This window comes from Pempheris klunzingeri, chromosome 13 (genome assembly GCF_042242105.1).
Source record: "Pempheris klunzingeri isolate RE-2024b chromosome 13, fPemKlu1.hap1, whole genome shotgun sequence".
NCBI classification, from domain to species: Eukaryota; Metazoa; Chordata; class Actinopteri; order Acropomatiformes; family Pempheridae; genus Pempheris; species Pempheris klunzingeri.
This window is the reverse complement of record NC_092024.1, coordinates 12,016,769-12,040,882: the sequence shown is the minus strand read 5'-3', so window position 1 is coordinate 12,040,882 and position 24,114 is coordinate 12,016,769. Positions and strand designations below refer to the sequence as shown.

The 24,114-nt window shown below is 42.6% G+C and overlaps 1 protein-coding gene across 1 annotated transcript; it reads right to left on the bottom strand.

Annotated features, from left to right (window-relative positions):
• Window positions 1-137: 137 nt before the first annotated feature.
• Window positions 138-22,774, bottom strand: zfyve28 (zinc finger, FYVE domain containing 28). Its single transcript, XM_070842672.1, has 14 exons — window positions 22,429-22,774; window positions 8,728-8,868; window positions 6,384-6,521; window positions 5,995-6,197; window positions 5,750-5,839; window positions 5,529-5,618; window positions 5,335-5,436; window positions 3,689-5,230; window positions 3,335-3,430; window positions 2,695-2,858; window positions 2,488-2,604; window positions 1,852-1,953; window positions 1,608-1,711; window positions 138-1,483 (listed from the first exon to the last, which is right to left on the bottom strand). The coding sequence occupies exons 1-14, from the start codon at window positions 22,462-22,464 to the stop codon at window positions 1,352-1,354; spliced, it is 3,057 nt and encodes a 1,018-aa protein (XP_070698773.1). The 5' UTR covers window positions 22,465-22,774; the 3' UTR covers window positions 138-1,351.
• Between the last annotated feature and the right edge of the window lie 1,340 nt (window positions 22,775-24,114).

Below are 24,114 nucleotides of genomic sequence, written 5' to 3'. Positions count from 1 at the left end.
TGGCCACTTAAGACCATCCAGATGTACAAACTATAATATATAATGAACATGGAAGATACTTTGTATGCTGTCACTGCAATGGAAGCAGATTCAAAAGCTGAGAGGAACTCAGGAGCAAAATATGTGTTCCTGTTTTGACGGTACCACCAGAGCCAAGGACATAAATAATTTAGTTTAAACCTCAATCAAACATCCTCCTAAGAAATGGTCTATAACTATGATCGAAATAGCAAAGGGCTTTCTCCAAAATGTGGAGGTTCACTGCAGTTTGTAATCACAATATTGCACTTTACTGAGTGTAAGGAAGAGAAATCAATGGGCGATAATCGGCCTGTAGCCTGTAGGCCAGCACCTGAGAAGGCCTCTGGTTCAGAACACATTGTACACAACATGGTGATGACAGCGCTGAGCGACGAGAGGTCAACTCTCCACTAGGGGGCCTTCACGACCTGACAAAGATGACTGAGGAATCTCTTTTATCCATCTTGGTGTACAGTGGAGTCCCCAGAGAAAACTAAGCATGCTGTGGTGCAAGTGTAAAAGCGAGGGGCACAGCCCATCGCCGGCTAGAGGTGAACGGTCAGACTTTTTGGAACCCATTTCACAAGTGATGCAGAATTACACATTCATTGCCATTAAAAGCATGAAGGATCTCAATATAAAAGCTGTCTGTTTTTCATTTTTGCTTTACTGGGACTGGTAGCCTGGTGAAGATTGCTTTCCAGTTCCAATATAAATAGCAACCGTTTACTGAAGACATTGTAGTGTAGCTATTACCAGAATTAGACTTATTTACACAGTTATCATGACGTACATTCTTTTGAGTTATCCGAGTCCCGTGGGAGCTCTGGCACAAATGTAGGAAGCTCGCTAAAGCATACGAAAATATGTCACAAGTCTTTCATTTACACCTAAATCAACAAAACAAAAAAGTGGCCTGTTCTGATTTTGTGCTGCAAACTGCTACAGAGCACTGCTGCACGATGCCAGTTCAAAATCTGTCACTGCCTGTTCATCCACTCTCCCTTTTGCACCTCTATGGTAAGACAGGCATTTGTGAATCATTTGTGTGTGTTGGCTGGGTGCTGATATCACACCCTTTGGTTCCCAGTGACACACTGGTCTCTCCGAAGCATCGGCAGCAGGTCCAATCATCACTTGTGGCTGTGTGTCTTGTCTCTCTGCTCTGTCATCTGTGATGGCCTTACTCTGAAGCCTTGCTTAGCAGGCACGACCACGACCATTAAGTTTATCGGAGCAGTGTGGCATTTGATTTGTACACAGCCGTGGATCTGCCCATTGCATAGGCTCTTGCTGAGGCGGCCTTTGTGCTTTCGGTGATGATCTGGGCTCAGATGCTGGCCTTGTCGCTGTAGAAGGGCGTGACATGAAACATGTAGCAGTGTGTGCAAACCCTAACAGGCTTCATCTGGCCATAGCGGGGCAAAGGAGCGGAGTGGGAGGAGCAGCGAGAGCAGAAGATCTGAAATGACACAGTAATGTAATATATCAGTTGCTATCCACGTGGTGATGACACACAATGTGTAAGTCATCAGTTTGATCAACTACACGTTACACAGTGAATTCAGCTCCGGGGTTCATCGTACCTTTCCACAGCTTCTACAGTGATGCTTCCTGCGGATGACGGTGAAGGGAGCTTTGCAGGCAATGCAGGAGTTGCAGGCTTCATCAGGGACCCAGTCTGGAGGGTCTACAGAGAGCCAACAAGAAACAGTTAACACAAAGTAGGCCCGTCATCATCAGTGCGTCCTCTGTGGACACAAAGGGTGAAAGGGAACAGGCTGACATTTCAACTAAACTCTGTGTGGTTCTATTAGTGGATTTTCTGACCTTCGAACTGGCCGTCCCGGGCCTTGGCTGCCAATTCTGATGTGGAAATGGTCTCCTGACAGAGAGCACAGTCCTCCAGGACTGCACTACGCAGAACAGGGCCTGTTGGACACCATAGAAGAAGAATCTAAAACTGATGTAGTGTGTGATGGAAACAAGTTGCGAACACAACATTGACATCTCATCATCTTGTAAGTTGATATGGTGAACGTGTTGGTTGCTTATTCACACATCCAGCAATTATGGAGTAAAATTATCATTTATTTGGAGTTGTGTTTCTGGCTCTTTAAGCTGATTTTGGCCTCTACCAGCTCCTGGAGGAAATATCTGGTTCTTAAACTGCCAGAAGCTCCACTGTGGTCACCAGCTTGTTGCTAACTGTGGCTGTGTGATGCTGTTGTGCTGTTGCAGGTTGTGTACAGCAGGTTTTTTGGGGCTTTTTTGCTGCCTGCAGACAAAATATTTTGAGGAATAGGGTCAGTGAAGTTTGTGTACCGCATCTGGGACAATAAAAACTCTCTCTCACTTTCTCATAGCTGAGACACACTAAGGCAGTTTTGAATCCTGTCAATATCATATTAAAGACAGAAAGACGATGTACAGCAACATATTGTATTTCTAAGCCACGTTTCTTACCTTTCTTTTGCTTATCGTTGTCTCCCTGCTCACACTTGGTTGCCATGACTTCAAACAGAGTCTTGAGGATGCTGCGAAGGTCACTAGCATAGTTGGTCTGCAGCTGATCAGCAACACCTTCATCACAACAGAAGGCATACTACAAATCAGCAGGAGACAGATAAAGAGATGGAGGGAGAACAACATAAAGAGTCAGAGCTCTTTTACCTGATATACAAACAAAGAGACGGTGGATGAGGTCGCTGCTGCTGTGGAAGCGTGATCGGATCTTGTTCCTTGCAGCCATCTTGGCATCGTGCAGCGCCAGCTGGATCTCCTGATGGTCAACGTCTTCTGACGTCCCTGAGCTGGGGGTCAGACTGCTGACAGGGCTGGAGGAAGCAAAGAGAGAGAGAGCAAGATCATTCAATTTCCTTTCTTAACTCTTCTCAAATACAACTTACACATTCAGTTTATATTTGATCCATTGTAGATTTTAATCTTCAAATTAACAATGATGAGGGAAAAATATTGAATTACAGTTTAAAAAAAGAAACAAATCCACTCTCTACCACAATTTATATGCATACAGCATGACTACTGTACAGAATTTACATGGATATTAATACTCCGACATCTGTCTAAGCCAGGAGGCAAATTAATGTTGTCACCTGCAGCCCATAGGGGAAGGAGTGACTGACACTTCAATCAATGGCTGTATTTGAGCAAATGACGGCATAAAGACTGGAAATGAACCAAGCCATCTTTTCATGTATTGTGCCAGGACTTATTAGTTACCTTTCGAGCGTGGGAAGGAAAAAAAAAAAAAACAGGACAATGACACACACGGTCATGATTGATTAGTTACCTGGGAGTGTATGCACTGCTCGACAGACTACATGTTGTGACGGACACACTCTCACAGTCACTACCTGACACAGAGCTGAGGGGAGAACTCTGAAAACTAAAAACAACAAAATAAATAGTGGAAAAACACGAGAAGTGAAAGAAGCACGGAACAACACAATGGCAAAAGAAATACATGGAGATATAATTAAGGCAACAAAGGCGGAGTGTAAAATGAGAATCAATGGATGGAAGCAACAGAATAATTCAAAATGCATGATGAAATACAGTGAAAGAAAACAGATATTTATGTTGATGCAAGACTCCAACATAAATCTGAAAGTTGGTAAAATGACTCATAGAAATGACAGCACACCTGGAGCTCCTCCTGCTGTCCTCTTTGGTGTCCCTCTTTGAGTCTTTAGCTCCTGGCGTGTCCCTATCTGTCTCCTTGTCCCTCTGTCTGCCTCCGCTGGCCTGCTGCCTCTTTTCAGTCCCCAGCTGGTGGTTGCACAGAGAAGGTCCATCCCCTCGACTGAAGCCACAGTCCTGAGCATGATGCCCCGGCCCTGGAGCCACCATCAGGCACTTCTCACAGAGCTGGGAGTTTGAATCTTCTTCAAGGCTCTCTGCAGAGCAGCGGGAAGAAGGGGGAGTCAGCTGGGCGAGCTCACCTTTACTGTGAGGCTCGTGACCTCGTGGGGGCAGCCGACAAGCAGAGGACTGGATGACAGTGCCCGGGGCTGCGGTCTTACAGTGTTTGTCCAAACCAAGGGCGAGGCCTAACCCGAGTCCAGTGGTCTCTGTGCCAATGGCATCCTCATGGCCATCCTCACAGCTCCCACAGCAGACACAGGAGTTGAGCAGGCAGTGAGTGGCCACCAGGGGGCCACAGGGCTCAATCTCTGGGGGAGCGGGCCGCGGCAGCAGCAGCTTGTCCACAGCCAGCTCCGTCAAGCTGGGGGAGCGAGGGTTGAAGATGACCGTTGCAGACAGCTTCATCCCACCCATGCGGTGGGCGATGACTTCAGCTGTTTCAGACGCTGTCCCCTCCAAACCCATCTCCCACCCGTTGGTGTAAGGCAGAGTTTCAGAGCCGGGAGCGGAAGTGCAAGGATGGCGCTTTGCATTAGGACAGTGTGTGTTGTGGCTGCGTGGCTGCGGGCAGGGCTGCTCTGACTGGGTCTCAGAGTACCAGCCGTTCCTGGCAGAGTCTGGCCGTGGTCCCGGCTTGCGAATCACAGGACGAGCAGACCCTCGTGCTTTGGAAGGAGAGGCGACACAGGCCTCTGTTGGGATGCTGGTGATGCTATCTCCTGCTGCGTCCAGGTCGTCCATGAGGAAGACCTTGTCGTCCTCCTCTACATAGATGCCTGTCCTTCCTCGGCCCACCAGGAGCCTGCGAGGAGAGGCCTCAGTGCTGGAGGCCCCGCTGGAGCCTCCTGCCTCTCCTCTGTGGGGATGGTGAGCTGGGGACTGACCCTGACTGGGAGGTGACAGCAGGGTGGACATTTCATCTCCCACACGGTACACCATCATGTTGAGCTGCTCCAGCTCCTCCTCATCGTACTGCATGGAGCAGGCCAACTCAGCCTCCTCTGCCTCCTCACAAAGCAGACCCTGCTCCTGCTCCTCCTCCCCCCTCTCGGTTTCCACCTCCTCCCAGCCCTTTTCCACTTCTGCCAGCTCCTCCTCTTGGCTGGGACATACAAACAGAGCCAAATGCTCCTGCTCCCCAACAATCTCCCCCTTGGAGGTGTCATTGGTGGGGCTACAGGATGAGTGATTTTCTTCGACTGGAGCTGGTGAGCAGTTCGTGGCCAGTCCTGGGTCTGTGGACAACTCCCCGTCCTGAGAGATACACAAGTTTCTCTCCAGTGCAATCAACTCCTCATCAGTAAGGGTCTGCAGCAGGTCTCTGCAAAAGCATTGTAAGATTGTTGTAATGAATTGATAGAAGAAAAAAAGACCATTTAGACATTAAGATATCTCTTTGAGATGTTTAATATTCACAAACAGTACCTGATTTTCTTCAATAAAGTACGAAAAGGCCGGAAGAGCTCAGACATGTCCTCTGATTTTCGTTCTAGGTTGAGAGGTCCGTCTGCATACACAACCAGCCCACTAAAAAATATGTTTAAAATTCTGTTAGGGAGCAGTAGAGAGAAGATAACAAAGAGGTGGGCGGGAGAATGGATAGGACAGGCAACACTTACCACACAATGGCGAGTCTGGGAATTGTAAACATCAGTGCCGGTTCATAGTCATCGATCATGTCTTGTGTGAGATAGCCCAGCTTCAGGGCCCTGAGACGACAGGGGAAAATGCATGATAGAAAAATTAACCATATTATCTCCACATATTATTTAGATTCTGGTAAATTCCAGACGAAGTGCTCTATAGGCTGTGATTCTTCTCAGTTCCTCTGTAAACTCACCTCTCCACAGTCTCACAGAAGAGCACAATCACCTCCTGCTGTATATAGTATTCTTTGGGAGACTTCACAGGCACCATGGCTGACACATAACTGGCAATGGGTAGAAAGAAAAAGTGGGATTCAATGACATTCACAGCTTTGTTGAATGCTTTTGGCAAACCTGCTCCTAAAAAGCCTTAACAGGATGATAAATGTGGATTAATCTCACTGCTACAATTGCCAATAATGTCTGGTCCTTCATTTACCTGAGCTCAAACTCAGCAAAAAGGCTGTCAAAATGTCGCAATGCGTCCCTCATGCGGTCCGTGTACAAGTTGAGATCTCTCAGGGCCTGGTCTCTGGTGATGTTGCGTACCTCTTCCAGGCTGCGAGTAAGGTCCTTAGCCAGGGGTCTCATTGCTATACTCTCTATCTCCCTGTTCATGATGATTGAGCCTGCAGCCAAACACTGCACAGGAACACATACATCATAAATTATCTCACCTTGTACAGAAGATTCAAGTGAGAAAATGATTTTACAATGGCGCACTTGACGATCATTGAACACTGCAGTTGTAACAATATTTCTATGCACGTGTATAGGACTTGTGCAAGGTTGTTTTGTTCCAGATTGCTGCTGGAGGGAATACACTACCTCAGCCCCAAACCACAGCTGCCCTGCCAAGTTGTCATGACGAATCTCCTCGGGGAACTTGACACAGAAGTCTCTGTTGGCCCGGTCATTGGGGATACATTCATCCATGATCTGATTGATAATGTTCAACACATTGTCCTGCAGATGAGCACAAGAGTGACAGAAAACACAATTGAACAAACTAGCTGGAGGTATAAACATGAGTGACAAAAAAAAATAAAAAATCGTTTCCTCAAAAGCAATTTTCTGAGTGTTTACTTTGATTAACTAATCTTGGTAAATAATCCAAGCTTCACCTCTTTCAAGAATGCCATTGTATTGCAGCGTTTAAAGACCATTGATTAGAAAGTGAATAAAAACAATTGATAAGCACATGAGACCATTATGGCCCTCGCAGCTACATTCTCCCTCAATAAAAACACTAAACTAAAGCCCATAATTCCAGTAGTGAAAATGCAGTGTCACACAGCAAGAGCTAATCAAGAGCTTATGTGCCGCTGGCATGTACAACAGCCATAACAATGACTTACAATGAGCCTTTCACTCAACCGCAGCTGCACTGTGCACTGTAATCTTGTCAGGCACAGCACTGCGTCTTTCTCTGCTCGCCCCGAGGAGAAAGATTAAAAAGCTTTGAGAAAGAGAGCTTAACCACTGATTTCTTTATGGCTGTGTGCTGTGAGTGTGCCTTTGCCTGGACTGAGTACCACCCCACTGTCTGTGAGCGTCTCCCAGCAGGGGACACCGGACATAACCTTTGCTACTGTTTGTTTCAAATCATCCAGTGGTGGTGACTCTGGCGTGATACCTGACACGCCAGAGACACAAAAGACTGACTTCTCTCCTTTTTTTCAGTTGATCTCTCACTCTTTGCACCGGCTATCTCTGACCCTTTCTCTTCCCCTGTCTATGTGGATGCTACCTAACTCAATCTTTGTCCATCTCCAACACACATACACACTCGCCTGCCTGTTCCAGCAGGCCACACTGTAGGAACACCCGTGCCAACATAATATAAGCAGCATGCCAGCAACCCCCACAGTGGCCCATGAATAAGAGCTGATAGCTGCAGTGTCAGGTTCAAGTGCAAAATTTTGGCTTGAGAGTGCCTTCTATTCTTGGGGCTTTGGGGCTGTGGGGTATCATGCTCCTTAATTCATTCTCCAAAACCCTTGACGAGGCACGCCACTGAAAAGACTCCTCTCTGAACACGCAAGTGCTGTGAGTTTGCTGTTAAGCATTTGCACTGCAACTTTTAGGGTGAGAAAGAGACTAATCAGAGACTAATTTGAGGTACGGACACTCATAAAAAGAGCATGTCAATCACAGCTGCTGGAAGTCCTCAGCTTCATCAATCTGGGGTGATAATGAAATTAATATAAAAACGACTCAGAACACAAAAGAAAAGAGATAGAATCTGTAAAGGAATACAAAAGAAAAACAAGGTGACAGATTGGCAGAGGGAACGATAGAGGAGAAAGAGACAGATCAGTCGGGGATCAAGTGATGACCTTATTAAGTGATTCTCCCCCGTGTGCTGTGACAGCGGGGGGAGGCTAAGGCACAACGGGCCAGATAACGACCTCCCTCCATCACCTCCAGCTCTCTCAGCATGATGCAGCATGGCGGCCATCACTCATGCACCACATCACTTTCTAAGCTGCTCTCAGCCCTGACCACATAAAGACCTGAAACAGTAACCCATAACACCTCATACAAACACTCACCGTAAATTCATGTGTTGAGATCCTTCGCTTGTGTTTCAATTGAACGTTCTTTTTTGCATCCAGTTAAAAAACACATTATTTTTCCCTAACACAATTACCCCAATCAAAGCTGCAGTTATTAAATGCTTCTTTCCAAAGAAGCCTCTCTTGTAACCATTTACTAACAATCCATATGACACGCAGCCCAGTCCAAAGAAAGTCTGCTTATCTCATCTCATCAGCAAAACTGTTTGACAGAAGTACCAGGCCAAGATATGTTTGGTTGGGCAACAGTCATATCACCATGCCTGTATCCAGAAAGGGATGATAAGGGTGTTCATTTTTAGCTTCCAGGCCAAACTAAGGTCCAGCCAGGGGATTATGTGAATGAAAAAAAACTAAAATAAAAGAAGAAGAATTCAAGACAAATCCAAGGTGGGGGTTAATGTCTGTTTTTGCACAAAAATTGTGAGCCTGTCCTTAAACTCTATTGCAGCTTTACTCCACTTTAGGGCTGTTTTTTAAGTTTATTTATAACCAATGAATGAAATATCTACAGGTGATTCAAGCAGAATGAGATTTATCTTTAGTGAAAAGAAAGGCACAGAAAAATGGTGACAGGTTTTCTCCCTGCTGACCTGACAAGAGCGGAACTGGTTGACCAGCAGGGTGCATCTCTGAGGGTCTTTCCTGCCGTCGAGGCCGTCCAGCTCAGTGGCCACCTGATTCAGCTCTTCATCAGCGTAGTAGAACTGGGCCAGGAGCTGAGGGTCCGTCCTCTGCACAGAAACACAAAGTGACACAACGAGGTCATTTTCAATACTGGTACAGCTGTTTATTAAAATAATACCAACAAGGTCTTGAAAAGAATTTCAAAACCAACACAAAGAAGGTTATCAATTAAAGTAACTGTGATGATTAATCACTGGGCTTGAAAATAGTCCAACCCCTCTCTATGTTTTCATGTGACCGAGTTTGCATGTGTGCTTTGCTCAGTCATTGAAACATGTTATTGGGGTTTTCTAGATAAACTGATATTCTATTACTAGACTAGCTATCAAAATTTGAGGACCTAATCATTAAAAAAAAAATTATTATTATTTTGTTTGCATGCTAACATATCCTGTGAGAACTTTGCTCCAATCATAGCAGAGCTCTGTGATACAAAAAGGTTAAGTGTCCTTTGCTAGCTGGTTCTTAAGCTGTGGACACAAATATCAGAGCGTCAACAGCCATGAAATCATGTGACCCAACTTTACACTTCACAGCAACACACAATATTTACAGAAAATTACTGAATCTCAAAGCAAACGGAGAGAGGCCAGGCCAAGCCAGGATGACTTGGAGGTCAGAGACAATGTGTTATTCTGGGACAGGATCTGACGTTTTACTAAACTGTGAGAGATGTGAGTAAACTCCCCAGTGTCCAAAACCTGCATGTTGATCTCATAAGGCCTGTCAATTATTAATTTCAGCTGCAAAATTCAGCAACTGATGTCATGCGTAGGGGAAATTCAGCAGCAATACTGAGTGAGGAATATACTCTCAATCTGTTCTATTTCAGCCATTAGGTCTACCATTTGCTCAGGAGAAGGTCCTGTGTTCATTCAGTACACTAGTTTCTCTGTGTGGTGCTTGGGAGAATTAAGATGCACACTGTTAGAGCTCAGTGTTGGCATGAGCAGCTACAGTCTCCAGAAAACCAGATGGATTGGTGGTTTTCTAACTGTGAGAAAGTCAACACATGAATTACATATTATACTCAGCAAGTCTCTTGGTTACAACAGCATTGTGCTACTACAGCACTTTGGTGTTAACAGGTGGAGTATTTAAGTCAGCGTAGTTTCACCCACTCCAATGGTACATACACCAACAGGGAATGCAACTCTTTTAGACACCTTCTGCTTTGGAGATATAAACCCTATTCTCATGCAAATAAACCACAAAACTGGGAGCGAAAGCGATGTAGGGGGAGCAGTCAAGTCAAGGCAATCGAGCATAAACAAGAAGGCAGCATAATACAGCAACATACTGCCGATCTGTAGGGACAAAAATAAAATCAGGTAAGTAGGGCGTTGTATAGGCCAGCGTAACAACAGATTGCTCTCCCATTTGCAGAGGTATTCTGGGGATTTAGGAGCAAATGCAAGAATGTTTTACACAAATGTATTTTTGTACATAAACAAATGCTCAACAAGTATGGGAAAGTAAATGATAAAAATGGCATTAACTGTGACAACACGAGTTAAAGGTTAATATAGTGTGAAAGCTCCCCAGAAGACCAGGTGTAATTAGAGAGCCTGGCCCTGCTAGAGGATTTATGTCATTATCTCCCACCAAGCTCCCCTCAGTGTGTGTGTGTGTGTGTGTGTGTGTGTGTGTGTGTGTGGGGGGGGGGGGGGGGGGGGGCAGCACAGCAAATGACTCCGCTACTGGGTGAAGCACACCACATGCACGGTAGAGAACAGACAATGACACACTAAAACTGTAGACACAACCATTGATTCTTTGTATTATTGTCTAGACCTACTAAAAAAATGCAATCAAAATCTTGCAGGACGATCAAGGTAACAACTTTTAAACCACAACACCAACAAACACTGTACGCACTCTCACACACACACACACACACACCCTGTTGAGGGCTCACGTTGATCAAAAGGTTAATGGTTTTGAAAATGGCGACCACATGCCGACGTGCATCATCACAAACCACATGGACCCAGTGACGGTACAGGAGCTTAAAAGGACAGCATGACTGTGCAGACAGGAAGAAGGGAGAGAGACGCTGGTAAACAGGCTGGTATGCCTGCCATGCTTCAACTGTCTGGAAGTGTTTTTCATGAAGTCAGGCTGAGTACGGTAGTGGTATTTACCGAAACCCCTCGCAGGACCTTTTCCCTGAAGTTTGCAGTGCTTCCTGTTGCGTGATGCTCTCCCTGTGGGCCCTCGCCTCTCTCTCTCTGAATATGATACATGGTGCTGTTCCCTCACTCACTCTCATTAATAATGAAACAAACAGCAAGGAGAAAACACAAAGATATAACCTACAGCTGGAGTACTTGTCGCATGATTTCAGTGAGGGGGGGGAAATATCTTCATCTTAAAGGTTATTTGGAGATATGTCACGGCAAGACATTAAATCCTAATTAACATATTTTGACGATTGGTAACATTAATTTTGTTGTTAGAAATGAAAAAATAAAGACCTTGTGTACCTTTGAATCAACTGGCAGGGTCCTTTAAAGTGTGTCACTTGAGTTTCCCCTTACTCACAGGTAAATCAAAGCCACAATAGGATGAGTTACAGAACAGCTAGATAAGAGCCTTGGCTCTTTCTTTTCTTGCTCAAGGACACTTCAGTTGGACAGGTACCTACCAATATAAAACCCAGTTTGTCACACATAGCAACAATAAATGATGTGTGGATTTTGATGTCTCTGCCGTGTAATGTTTACAGAGTAGGTTGGAGGAGCGATCGAGCGAGCGAGCAGAGGAAAGAGGCATCTAATCCAAACAGAAACGCAGCAGGTAAATATAGGAAATGTTTCATACTTTTCTTAACAAGGTCACATACATGCTGTATTTATAAATAATCTGTGAAAAATGGGAATAGACAGCTATAACTATAGCAAGACAAAAATAATCAGCAGAGAGGGGACTGTAAAAAGTGAAACTCATCAATGAAGTGCCATTACCATGTGGAAATAAATGTCATTCAGGTTTCTCTGAATGTGTAGGTTAACGAAGGAAACCTTAATTAAACTACCCACCACAAGAAGATTCATTTACCTTCGCATCAAGAAATGTGATCTATGAACAGTGAGAAACGCAATATCACCAGCCGAAAGTCAGATTAGACTGAACTTTACACAACTGCACAACAATGAGTGATTTTATGAAACAAATGTCATGATGACCAAATAGGAAACAGGAGTGGGAGGCAGTGAAAGACCTTTTTCTAGCGCAGGCACAACAACAACATGGCCCACATAGTGGTGGCATTCATTTTGAGATTTCTGAAGCATATAGGGCAATGCTGACGGAGGAAGAAAAGAAGCATTTGAGACAGACGCCATCCTATAGCCTCCTCCTGCTGCATTCCTCACACAAGAGAGAACATTCCTGCAGCATTGCATCATGGGGGAAAAGTCAAAGGCAGGCAATGTTCAATGCAAGCCGATTTACTTTTAGATAGGCAGCAGTGCTTCAGCTTCTTAGTCTAAGTTTGGTGTACCGTGAAAAAATATTTATCAAATATTTGAAAAAGGTATGAAAAGAAAGACTGAAAAACAAACAGATCGTTGTATTTCCTATAGCGCAGATCTACTTCACCCACATTTGTGACAGCAGTGTAATCTCAACTTTAGCCAAGTTATAAAGCAACTAAATGTAGACAGGTTGAACCACACAGATTGGTTCTTATGTAGATTAGTAGTTACTAAATATTAGCACCTTGTATCTCTCAGATGTAACCTGTACATAGCTACCTGAAACAACTGAGCAAGGTTAGCTTGTATATATACACCCCATTTTAAGTCAAGACTGAAAGACAACAGGATATGGTTGGCACAGGACTCTTGCATTACAAAAAACAACATAATTTACTTAAAATTACAGATGTTATACCAATAACCCGAAGATGAGATTAAATTGCCTCAGTTAGCATCTTCAGATATTTCAAAACTGAACTGCTGATTCAAAACTGCATTAACACTACTAACTCTTACATACATATATTTCTCCATGTGTGCATGTATAAATCAATAAACAAATAAATAGCTATACCTTCATTTAAAAAGCACTGCCAGTAAAGTATAATGTATAATGTACAGTTTGGTATGCCACAGTTTTTGTTTACAGAGTCGATTGCTTTGTATTGGACCGCACTACAGATGTGTCCTAGCAACCATTTTACACATTACAAAGGTCTTTACTTGCTAAACTAACTTTTACAGCTGGTACATCCAAACCCTGGGTCAGGGCAAAAGTAAATGTAGTAATGCTACTTAAACACCTACTCACATTCAGCACAGCTGACATGGTCTGAGAGATAAGTCAGAAAACCCTATGTTTGAAATTCAAATCAGAGGTCCTTGGACGGTAATATTTACCTTGTTACATGGACTGTGAGTCAGTGATGATGTTTGAGTCTGAAGAGCAAAAGTACACAGTGGCACAGAGTGAAGTATTGGCCTTGACATTTACTTCACAAGCATCAAGTAGGATCTAATTTCATAAGCCTCCTGACTGAGAAAAATCAATGTAAGGTGACAAAGTAGAAAAACAACTGACAAGTAGCAGTTAAATTAAGCAGGTGAAAAACAACGTCTTCCCATTAGGTGTATTAAGTCTGTTTTACAAAGGTAAGTGTGTGAACATCGGGTGACTCCTGAACTTGCGAGTTGTGTCATCACCACCAATGACAGCTCTACCTTGCATAAGTGAGGAAATGATTCAGCAGATGCAGCTCTTGTTCCCTGTGGTGTGCCACTCTCCTGTTAGACTCCTGCTGTCAGTTGTCCTGGGTGCCCTCTCTTTGAGATGACTCAAAACCTCCATCTACTGTGGTCCCAAACCCATAATTTCAGACTATTAGGCTCCCACAACCTCATCCAGAGTGACAATTACTCTTAAGCCCCCTCAATCACATTGTTTCACGATGACTCAGTGAAGTTTCTGTCCCTTTTGTTTAACATAAAATCAATAACAGGAGATGACAGTGCGACTCTTATTGAAACGTGTTAGGGAGAGTTGTCTGCCGCTGACCGATCAACATCATCTCAGCCAGCATTTCTCCTTGAGATGCTGATTCTGGGCTTCATTTCTATTCGCACTGTGAGGATGACGGAGGCCGTCAGGCTAACGCTTCATGAACGTCTATAGCATCAGTGCGAGCACATTGAGCCCACTTAAGGGACTTATGAGAAACCTTGCCTCTGCCCTCCGCGCTCTATTCCAGGCTCAATTTGCTGCTTTCTGGCCGCCTTCCAAGGATCAGAGGCAAATATCGTAGGGGGGAAACCGGTTCACTCTGCTTCATCCAGTCAGTTGGCAGACTGGCAAGAAAGCTGCCGGATACAGTTCTTCACCTTATTTATTATTCAGGACTCAGCATAAAAGCCTGGCAAGAGCGAGCCAATCGTTTTGGTAACAAACAAGGAAACTTCCTCGACCATTATTTATATTAAGTTTGGCAGAATAAAAAGTATAATCTCTCTAAGAATGCAGTGCTGTGCTGAAGTGGATTCAGTAGTGTTGAGTCATTCCTTTCATGTTCAGCTTGCATCAGGAGTTTCTTTCCTCACCTCTGTGTTGTTTTCTGCAGCTACAAAGTTATTGATGACGAGCTTTCAAGATGAAACCCCAGCTGTCTTAAAATCCTCCTGGTCACATTTTTAGATAGTTTCAGATTTTCTGTTAATAAATGTCCAATTAAATGGATGGCACTAATCACAGACTGCTGAGGAGTATTCCTGCACTAACCAGTTGGATCAGCAGACTACAATTCAGCACACTGACTCAATATATTCAGAGTGGTCTGCCCATCTGGACTGATGGCATAATCTGTGTGCTTGTCTCCTCTCAGAGGGCTGCCCTAATCTGGCATTTGGACTAAGCGATGACCTGTGCATGTGCCTGGCACATGGTTTAGCATGGCAGGCCGATGTGACATGGGGGGCGCAGAGGATTTGGGAGGCTACGAGGCGTGTCTAGGATCCCCTGATGGTAGTGTGGTGTCACGTGGGGACACCCCTCTTTCCAGCGACTGCAGGGAAATTCTTATGCAAGAAATAATCTGGTTACACAATCCACAACGAGCTGTTAAATTGTGGCTAAATTTTAGATTTACCAAATCAACAACTTGACATTTTCACTTCTATTTTACTGGGTTTTTTAACTATGTATGAGTCCTGAGCACCTGAGCAGTTACAGCACACCACATAATCGTGTGGTTGCAACTTTTGCCTGTTTGATTCCAGCCGGTGAACTTTGTAGCATGTCACACTCCTCCCTTTCCCCTGTTTCCTGACTACCTTCAATGTCTCTATCCAGTACAGGCACAAACTGCCAAAACTGTTTTAAAAAACCCCACCAGCAACAGAAAATACTGGTAAGTCAAATATCTAAGAACCAAATGAGCCTTGAACAGACCCATCTGTGCACTGTCATGATTCCTTAGCGCACATTTGACCCACATCCCCTCGTCACTTATTGAGGATGTGCATGACCTATCATTCTAACAGTGACAGAGTCCAATTTACACACAACAACCGAGGACAGCAACAGTACGAGTGTGAGCAAACAGACATCTTTGATCTGCGTCTGTGGACTGCATTAAATAAACAAATAGCAGTAATCTGTTTGCATCTTTACCCCTTACAAAGCTTTATTTCAATTCGCAGTACTGACTATGACCTCTGTTATTCATCTTTCCCAAAATAAAAAATTCTGTGTATGAAAAGCCACAGTCACAACATCGCTACATCCTGTCATCTTTAACTAACAATTCCAGTCTTCTTTAAAATAATAAAAACTACAGGATGAGGGCATTGATAAATCTAAATTTCCATCCATTTAAAATGTGTATCAAACATTCTGTTTCGATTTGTTCGTTCTTAAGGATTTCTTATCATCCCAGCCCTAAAATCCAGTAAGTAGAAACACTAGAGCAGCTAAAGAGCGACACTCACTCATCTTATCTCCTGCCAACTGTAACCAAGGCCAAAATCTAATCCCAAAAATACAGGCCTACTGTTCTCCTCCTCTGCTCCTGTTCTCCCCTGCTGCTGAGACAGAGCCCAGAGCAGGAGGGGTGGCATTTCATTTTCTGGCTCTTCCTAGAACAGTCGGATTTATAATGTAGACAAAGGGCACCTTGGGCGCATGCTTTATGTTTATCATCGGTGACAATGGAGAGGAATTTAAAAATAGTGGGGGTACGAATTATCATCAATAAGAAAGGAGGTGTAGAAAATGAGTGCAGCCTCTCAGTCAACACAAGGACGAGCCAATTCTCTGTGGCACCTTTAAATCTCACTCTTCTTCCACAGCTACTTTCTTTCAATCATCGCTTCCCCACACCTCGGACGGTGGACCCTGATTCCCCAATCCTGCAATGAATTTAAAAAGGCCTTCAATCGCCTGGCCTGTCTCGATCTGCACTAGGGTCAGCTCTCTAAATCCAGGCAGCTGACACCAAATCAATTACCCCATGGCTGATGGGTAAGCAGAATGGGACAACAACAAAGAACTCCAGAAACGGGGCTAAATATGAAGCCACACTGGCCACTGCTCAGCAGTTTGCTGTTCCATCAACTCTATGCCAACTGTGCAGAACCAACTCTGCAAAGACAAGGGCCTAATTGCTTTGCCGGCTCTCGGTTCTTGTGCTCGCACGTTAGCAATATTCACAAACAAACCAGGGAAGTGATAAATGACAAATAGAGGGCAAACAAGAGTGTGAGGCAGAACCGACGACAGCCAGGCTTGTCATACTCTGTAGAAACTAAGCGATCATTTCTGAAGAAACCAACCACCATGATTCAAAATAGAGCTGCACTCTGATGTAAACACATATGGTAGGTAATGACTCTTAATTACAGACCTTTGTTACGTGTTTATATATTAAGTGGTAGAAGTATTATTAGAATTATATAGTATAACGCCTTACTCTGAATGTACATGTTATATATTATTGTTATTGGTGGTATTATTATTATTATACATCTTTTTTTTAATACATACTTTATATATTTACATTTTTACTTTGTGTTTGACGTTTATTCTTGTTCTTTTGGAGCTGTGTGTAACAAAAAGCAATTTCCACCTGGGGATTATTAAAGGAATTCTGATTCTGATTCTGATTAACTCTGAAAGGGTACCTAAATACTGACAAGAATAACTTAGAATTCATTTAAATTTCATCAAGTATAAACTGAGTTAATCAGGGCTCCAACAAACTATTATATTCATTATTTATTAAATGATTGGCCAATAAAATGTAAAAACAAGCCACTTTCCAAATGGCCAACCAACAGTGCAAAACTCACATAAGTCTGAGAATAGCAGCACTTCTGAGAAGCTGGAGTCAGGTGATATTTGGCATTTTCATTTGAAAAATGACTGAAACGATTAATTAATTATTATTCTGTCGACCAACTAATCAATTAATCGACTTATATGCTAGGAGTAAGGCCGACTTCTTTTCTAACCCAAGAAACCCAAAGTGACATCTTCAAATGATGATATTCAGTTTAAAATGGTAGACAACAGAAATCCATCTTAAAGAAACTGGAAACAGGTTTTCTGCCATTTTTGATTGACTGAACAAAGATTCAATTATCAAAATTAATTTTCTGTCAATCGACTAATTATTTCAGCTCTAGTCTGCAGCTGATTGTTTGTTACATGATTACAATCTGAAAACTACCTTAGTTGAAAAAAAAAAAAAAAAAAATCTCAACTTCATTTAAAAACTGAGTTCATGGGCGTCAATACAATAGCAAAGCTGATTTTAGTACGTTTGTAATAAGACATAAACATGTACTACTACTGTGTTAACCGTGTGTCATCGCCACCTCTTCTTAGATGAACATTTCCTTTCATAATCAAATTCAGCTGAAGCATTTTAAGTAGGGCCCACACAGCTGGCAGCAGAGGGAAAACTGTCTCCTGAGTGGATGATGAGTAAAAATGTGTCGCCTTGTCGAAACCATCAGCTGTCAGTGTGTCGAGTTTTCGTCCCAACAGTGTAGACAAACATCTCTAAAGCATCTTTTGTGGTGGCTTGACAATGATTCATGGCCATGTGGCCATGTTCATGGCCATACTAACATGTCTTGTCGTGTTTCATTAACGTGTGTACACATGATTTCACGCCATTGTTCTAAACACAAAGGAGAACTTTTATTTAGAAACGATTAGCTCAACAACAGCTTTAATGGTAGATTTTTTAAAACAAATTTGGTTTTAGCTTATCAAGTGTAAATATTTGCTGATTTTTTTAGTCTTCTGGGATAACAAATAGAACATATTTGGGTTCTGGACTATTGCTCAGAGAAAAGAAGACATTAGAACATGTGAAATTGGGCTTTAGAGAGTAGTTGTGGGCATTTTTGACCATTTTCTGACACAGAATTACAATACGTGATTATTTGATTAATTGAGAAAATAATCTGCAGCATAATTTATAATAAAAATAATCATTAGCTGCAGCCCCAGTTACGGCTGTAAATACTACAGGCTTTGTTACTGTGTACACTACCAATATCTACACAAGATCTTTTCCCTCAAAAATAACTTAATTACTGTCAAATGCAATAGAATCATAAGGACCACCGAGAGAAAATCCAGTTTAATGCAGTTTTAAAGTCAAAATTGGTATTTTATTTTCCTGCATGCAAAAGATTAAGCTGTATAAAAAACATGTTACAAACAAAAAAAAATCAGATGTAAAAGCACACTCTGTATGTGGTGCTAAGGGGCAGAAACTGAGATTTTGAGGCTGGACAAAAAGGGGTAAAATCAGGATGTTACACAGAAAAACTACTTACAAACTGAGAGGTTTTCTTGTTCTGCCAGATCTGTTAAGATTTCTGACCATTAATTATAATAATATTTCCCTAAAATTAAGATGTATTTTTTCCTGGTTTTCTAGAATCAGTGTCTTGTCAGACATTGAATGACCTTATCGCAGTAATCAGGCTTCAGTGTTACACATGTTCATATACTTGTAACCAGCCTACATTGTTACACACTGATATCTGTTTGACATTTCGATAAGGAGGAGCGCACAAAGTATCAGCTACCCACACGCTAAACTGTCTGGCGGCGAGGGGGGGGGGTTGAAAGGCAAATTAGTAGCATCCTGTAGATGGAGGCGAGTGCGCCCGTCCTGGTGCGAGCTGTGAGCCCGTCACACTGACAGATGAGGTGGTGTGGAGCTGAAGGTCAGCTCCTGAGTGCCTGATGGAATAACAACCAAGAGAGGAACACAGGCTACACAGGAAGCGCACAGGCTTAGCCTCCTGACACCCCTCTCTCTCGCTATCACTCACTCTGCAAGTTTGCTGCTGATGAATGAGAGGTGAGGAGACAGTGGCCATTTTAGCTGCACAGAAACCTGAGCCAGGTTTCGTCTTTGTTTGGGACTGCAGCCATGTGTGATGAAGCAGATTTTTACGAATATGTCTCCCCTCACTGCAGCCTCTCCAAAGCCTCTTTACCAATCTAAAACTTTTCCCTACAGAATGAACAGTCAAAGTTCAACTAATGAGTGAGTGATCAGATAAAAGAGCACAAAATACCCAGAGGAAGTAATAAGATCTGCTTTGTAGATATTTTGGGAAATAAAGGTTAAATATTAACACTGAAGCCAGCTAAACCAATAAAAGGGCCTTAGGGAACGCAGGTCTTACCCCTGCAGCCGTACAGAAGACCAGGACAATCCATTCTTACATTCATCTCTTCCCTGAAGTTGGCACTTTGATGACAGAGTCAGGCAGGATAGACAGGTACATTATGTCCTGCACAGGGCTGCACACTGCTGCCTGGCATGTCAGGAAGGGATTGTGTAGCAGGGGCCAAAGAAAGTCCTCCTCAATGGGACTTATCTGGGGAGGTAACGCTCTGGAAATATCAATAGCTCTGCTTCAGTCAAAGGAACATGCTGATTCAACACTTTTCTGTCTCCAGGAGAACATAGTTCAATAATAAACGGCTTACTGTTGATGCAAAATGACAACGCTGTGTGGTGTTCAACTATAAATGCCAGAATATGTGGGTTGGGCACAGATTTTAATTACCACAGAAATATTTCCTCTCCGTGCAAAAGAGAATTGACTTGCTATCTTAGCCGCCGTTCAGTAGCCGGAAAATACCACGATCTGAACCCTGCTTTCATCACTGTTGTCTTTTCATACTGACTGGCATAATTACAGAGGCTTTTAGCACTTTTCTCTTCACTGGTTATTCAAAACCAACAGACTTATGTGTAATTCTGTTAATTCCTACCACAGCTGTGATTTGGCAGAAAAGCCACTGATGTAATAGCTCAGCACTTCAGAGTCAGTCGTCATTCATGAATGTGACAATACTCTGGTGAACCCCGACACTTAAGCCTAAACCTGACAATGGACCACGAAAATGCTGTGACAGCAAACACGGTTAAAGAGAGAAAAGAGGAATGATGCAGGTGTGCGTATGTGCTAAAGAGCAGGCAGATAATACATAATCATGGGCATTTTATTTCATCCCTGTCTGACATTACTGTTGGAAACACTCCAATTACTGTTACTGATATGATATGGAATCTCCGTTGTTTTCTATTACTAGAGAGTCTGACTAATCAACTTATACTGCCTAATAAAAAGACATGTTGGCAAACCTTTTAAGTAAGGCAAAAAAATGTGATTTTGTATGTCAGGAAACAACACTGCAAGTGTTTAAGAGGCTGTCTGCAGTATATTTAGCTCTTTTTTTTTTTTTTTCTCACAATGTACAGCAGTTATGACGAAAGGTCAAGCTTTTAAGTGCTGCTGTTACACCAATACACTGGAGGACGCCATACATTGAACATGCAGAAATGTTATCCAGGCCTGTCGACTGGCTCTGGACTGGAAAAGAAAACTTAACACCTTTCAGCCACTTAACCAAATTCAAGATGTCAAGATGTACTTTTGGAGTGCAAACAAATTAAGCAATTCATTTTTTTTTTTATCCCATGTCTTTATATAAATCATAACCTTTTTGTACCCATCCTCCAGAAGAGGCTACATTAGGATACTGTGTAGTACAAGTGGTGTGCATCATTTCACAAAGTGCCTTTTAACGAAATATTTGCCCAGTCTTCACAGTAAATAGCAAACTTCCATGAGAGCTTATGAGCAAGTGAGACAAGGTTATGAGGGCATATACGCTACACATTAAATAGCACATCCAAAGCTCACACTCCTCTACAAGTAGACCAGGTGCCAGGTAGGAGTTCTTCAATTCAAGTTGGGCAAAAATATGAGACTTTTGTGTTTATGAGCTTTATGACAGTAAACGGCCAAAAAAAAACTATACTCAATCAATGACAACTTGCCTGAGATTCATGCAGTTTTGAGTGCGTGCAAGTTGTCGCATTGACAACAGTAGTTAACAATTTCTCCTCCTAAAAGCTAAAAGTTAATAAGAATTCCCTCCCAGGAGAAATATCCACATTTACTCATCCTAAAAAGTGCTGGAGCTGGCATATATTAAACTGTTCATTTAACAGGGCGGCCAAGCCTTCAATACTTCCTCTGCTGTGTCAGGCTTGTTTCCACAGTCTGAGCTTGATTTAAAGAGTCACAGCACATCCATTACCAGCTCACCCCAAAGGTACGAATGGTGTGCTCTGGGCCTGAGCACAAGCTAATTTCATGTGTTTTGCTTTTAACAACAATTCATCTACTTTGGGCTGATATTTACAATCAACAAACAAACCAAAGCCTATTCAAATGCTACAGATCTGAAAAAATTAGTCGTGTAATTAAACTAAATTACTTAAATTGACAACTGTTTGGATGAGCAATTAGTTGTTCAGTCGTTTTTCAGCCTTCAATGCCAAACATTTTACCCAGTCCAGCTTTTCTTTGTCTTACATGATAGTAAGTTAAATATCTTTGGGATTTGGACTATTAGCCAGACAAAACAAGTAATGTAAGTATGTGACATTGGGCTTAACAAAATGTATTTTATTTTTTATTTTTTCTGAGATTTTATACACCAGACGATTAGTCATTTCAATTAGAAAACAACACAGTATTTCGATTAATAATGAAAATAATAATTAGTTGCCAGTCCACAAAGTAATAAAACATTTTATTTACTTTTCTACAAAAACCTATTTTACTTAAAATTATCTTATTTAGTATATTGGCTGTGACATTTTAACATTATCATGCATTTTAAATATAATGTTATCGTTATTGTTGAGGTTCCTTTTGTTATTGATGATCACAGTTGATGATGAACAGTTTATGAGTACATTTTAAAAAATGCCTTCACAGATAACTAACATTAATGGCCATGTCAGCTAAAGGCAGGAGTAAATCACTGAGCATAATTCAGAGTACACTGGCAGGCTGTAACACTGTAAACCCTGTCCGGGGCTGCAAAACAAAAGCATCAACAACAACAAAGGGGGAGCTGCTGGATAACACAGTGTAACATCAGGATCACAGGCTAACGCTAGCAGATGTGTGTGATGAAGTGATCAGGCTAGCGGTTCCTCTGCTAGCCATCTCCAAAGCTATGCATCAAAAATGAGTGACCGCAGGGCTGACACAGCCTGTGAAGCCCACATAACTTACCTTGGGCTTATACAGCCACTTCCGAAAGCGGTTCATCGTTACCTCGCCACCTTCCTTTGTCGCCAGCCCCTCCTCTCCTCTCCTCTACCTGTGTGTCTGACAGTGTCGGCGGCTGCCTGCTAAGCTAGCTAGTAGCGCCGCTGGGCTCCCAAACGGAAAACGTACTAAACACAACGTGAGGTAAGTTGTCCTGGACGTTACAACGCGGCTCTGACACGAGATATGCGACAACGACGAGTTATTCCCATTTTCCCTGAATCCCGAGGTCGGCTGCTCGTCTCCCCCGTCCGGCCACTTTCCAAGTCCCGATGATACAGACGAGCGGAGCACCGACGGCTGCGCTGCCCTCCGCCGCTACAACGTTACTGGATGACAGTCACGTTGACAACATCCACCTCCCACTTTCCCAGGAAGTGATGCCTTCACGGGCTGCTCACACACACCGACACCACAGCGCTGTGGTCGGAAACATCAACAGAAAACAGAGGTGTTGAATATTCCTGGTCATTTTGGAGGATGTAGTTTGCGGTGCTTTTGAGCCATGTTGAGTTATGCAGGGAGGTGTTTCTGTTACTTAACCTACCATCGGTGATATAAATGGGGTAGACAAAATAAGAGAAACACCTGTCAATGCAACACAATACGGTTCAGCAGCACCACAAACTACATCCCCCAAAATGACCATACGGTTTAATGTACACCTCTCTAAAACAGTTTCAGCTGAAAATGAACTCATTATAACCTCCATTGTTTTATTGTAGGGCTGCTGTATTAGGCTGCATTGTTTTAGCTGGGTGAACCTAATAAAGTGGCAGCTGAGTGTACAGTACAATGTTAAATGTTATAGTGTGATTTTTAGTCTTTAAACATCCCATCCAGGCATCAATAGATACTAGACTTTTGGTAATGATTTGTGTCTTCTATGACTTCCAATTCAACTTTGAAAAGTTTGCCTGTTAGACCATGATCAGCTTCCATTTTGATGTCACAGAATCATGTTTTCACTGTACATGCTCATCTTATACTTCTATTTGAAATAAGCACAGAGAAACTTTAGCAGGTTAATGTACAAACAGACTTTTTGTTTTTGTGTCAAATAAGATAAAAAGGACCACAGTGATGTTAGTGTGTGTGGTGGTTAAGAGAAAACTATCTCATCCTGGACAAGAACCCTGAGTAAAATCAAAAGAATTAGCTCTAGCTTTTTATCATAATTGCACTTCCATGTGTGACTTTTTCCACATTTTTGTCATCCAAAACATTCCCAAGTGGCTCACATGGAGATCTATTTGTAGGGTGGCTACCACTGTTAGCCTTGTTTTGTTTTGTGTAGTACTTGTTATGTCAATTAATGAGATATTATACAATTTTGTCATTAGTTATCAATGCATCAATGCAGCCTCATTAAAAAAGTTTGATGGTTCACTTTTACATCTCATTCTTTGACTGCCCATGGTGTGATGACCCAATAACATTGTTTACAAGCAGAGAAAAATCTGCTTATGTTAATGAGATCATGGCAGAAAATCAGATGATGCATTCTGAGACTACTGTAAAACCCCTGTTTGCATGTGATTTGCTCCGTAATCAGCTTTTCCCCGCAAACCCCTCAAAACACTGATGTGAAGTTACTCACTTTTCTCTTTAACAATTACTTGTCACACTCACACATACGGCGAGGCAGCT

Bases quoted from the DNA above. Each gene is read 5' to 3' on its own strand.
- zfyve28 (XM_070842672.1), bottom strand. From the start codon at position 22,464: ATGAACCGCTTTCGGAAGTGGCTGTATAAGCCCAAG. The intron at 5,840-5,994 runs GTAAATGAAGGA...ACCCATTGCCAG, and splicing joins TTTGCTGAGTTTGAGCTCAG to TTATGTGTCAGCCATGGTGC. The intron at 5,231-5,334 runs GTACTGTTTGTG...ATGCTTTTGCAG, and splicing joins ACTTTATTGAAGAAAATCAG to AGACCTGCTGCAGACCCTTA.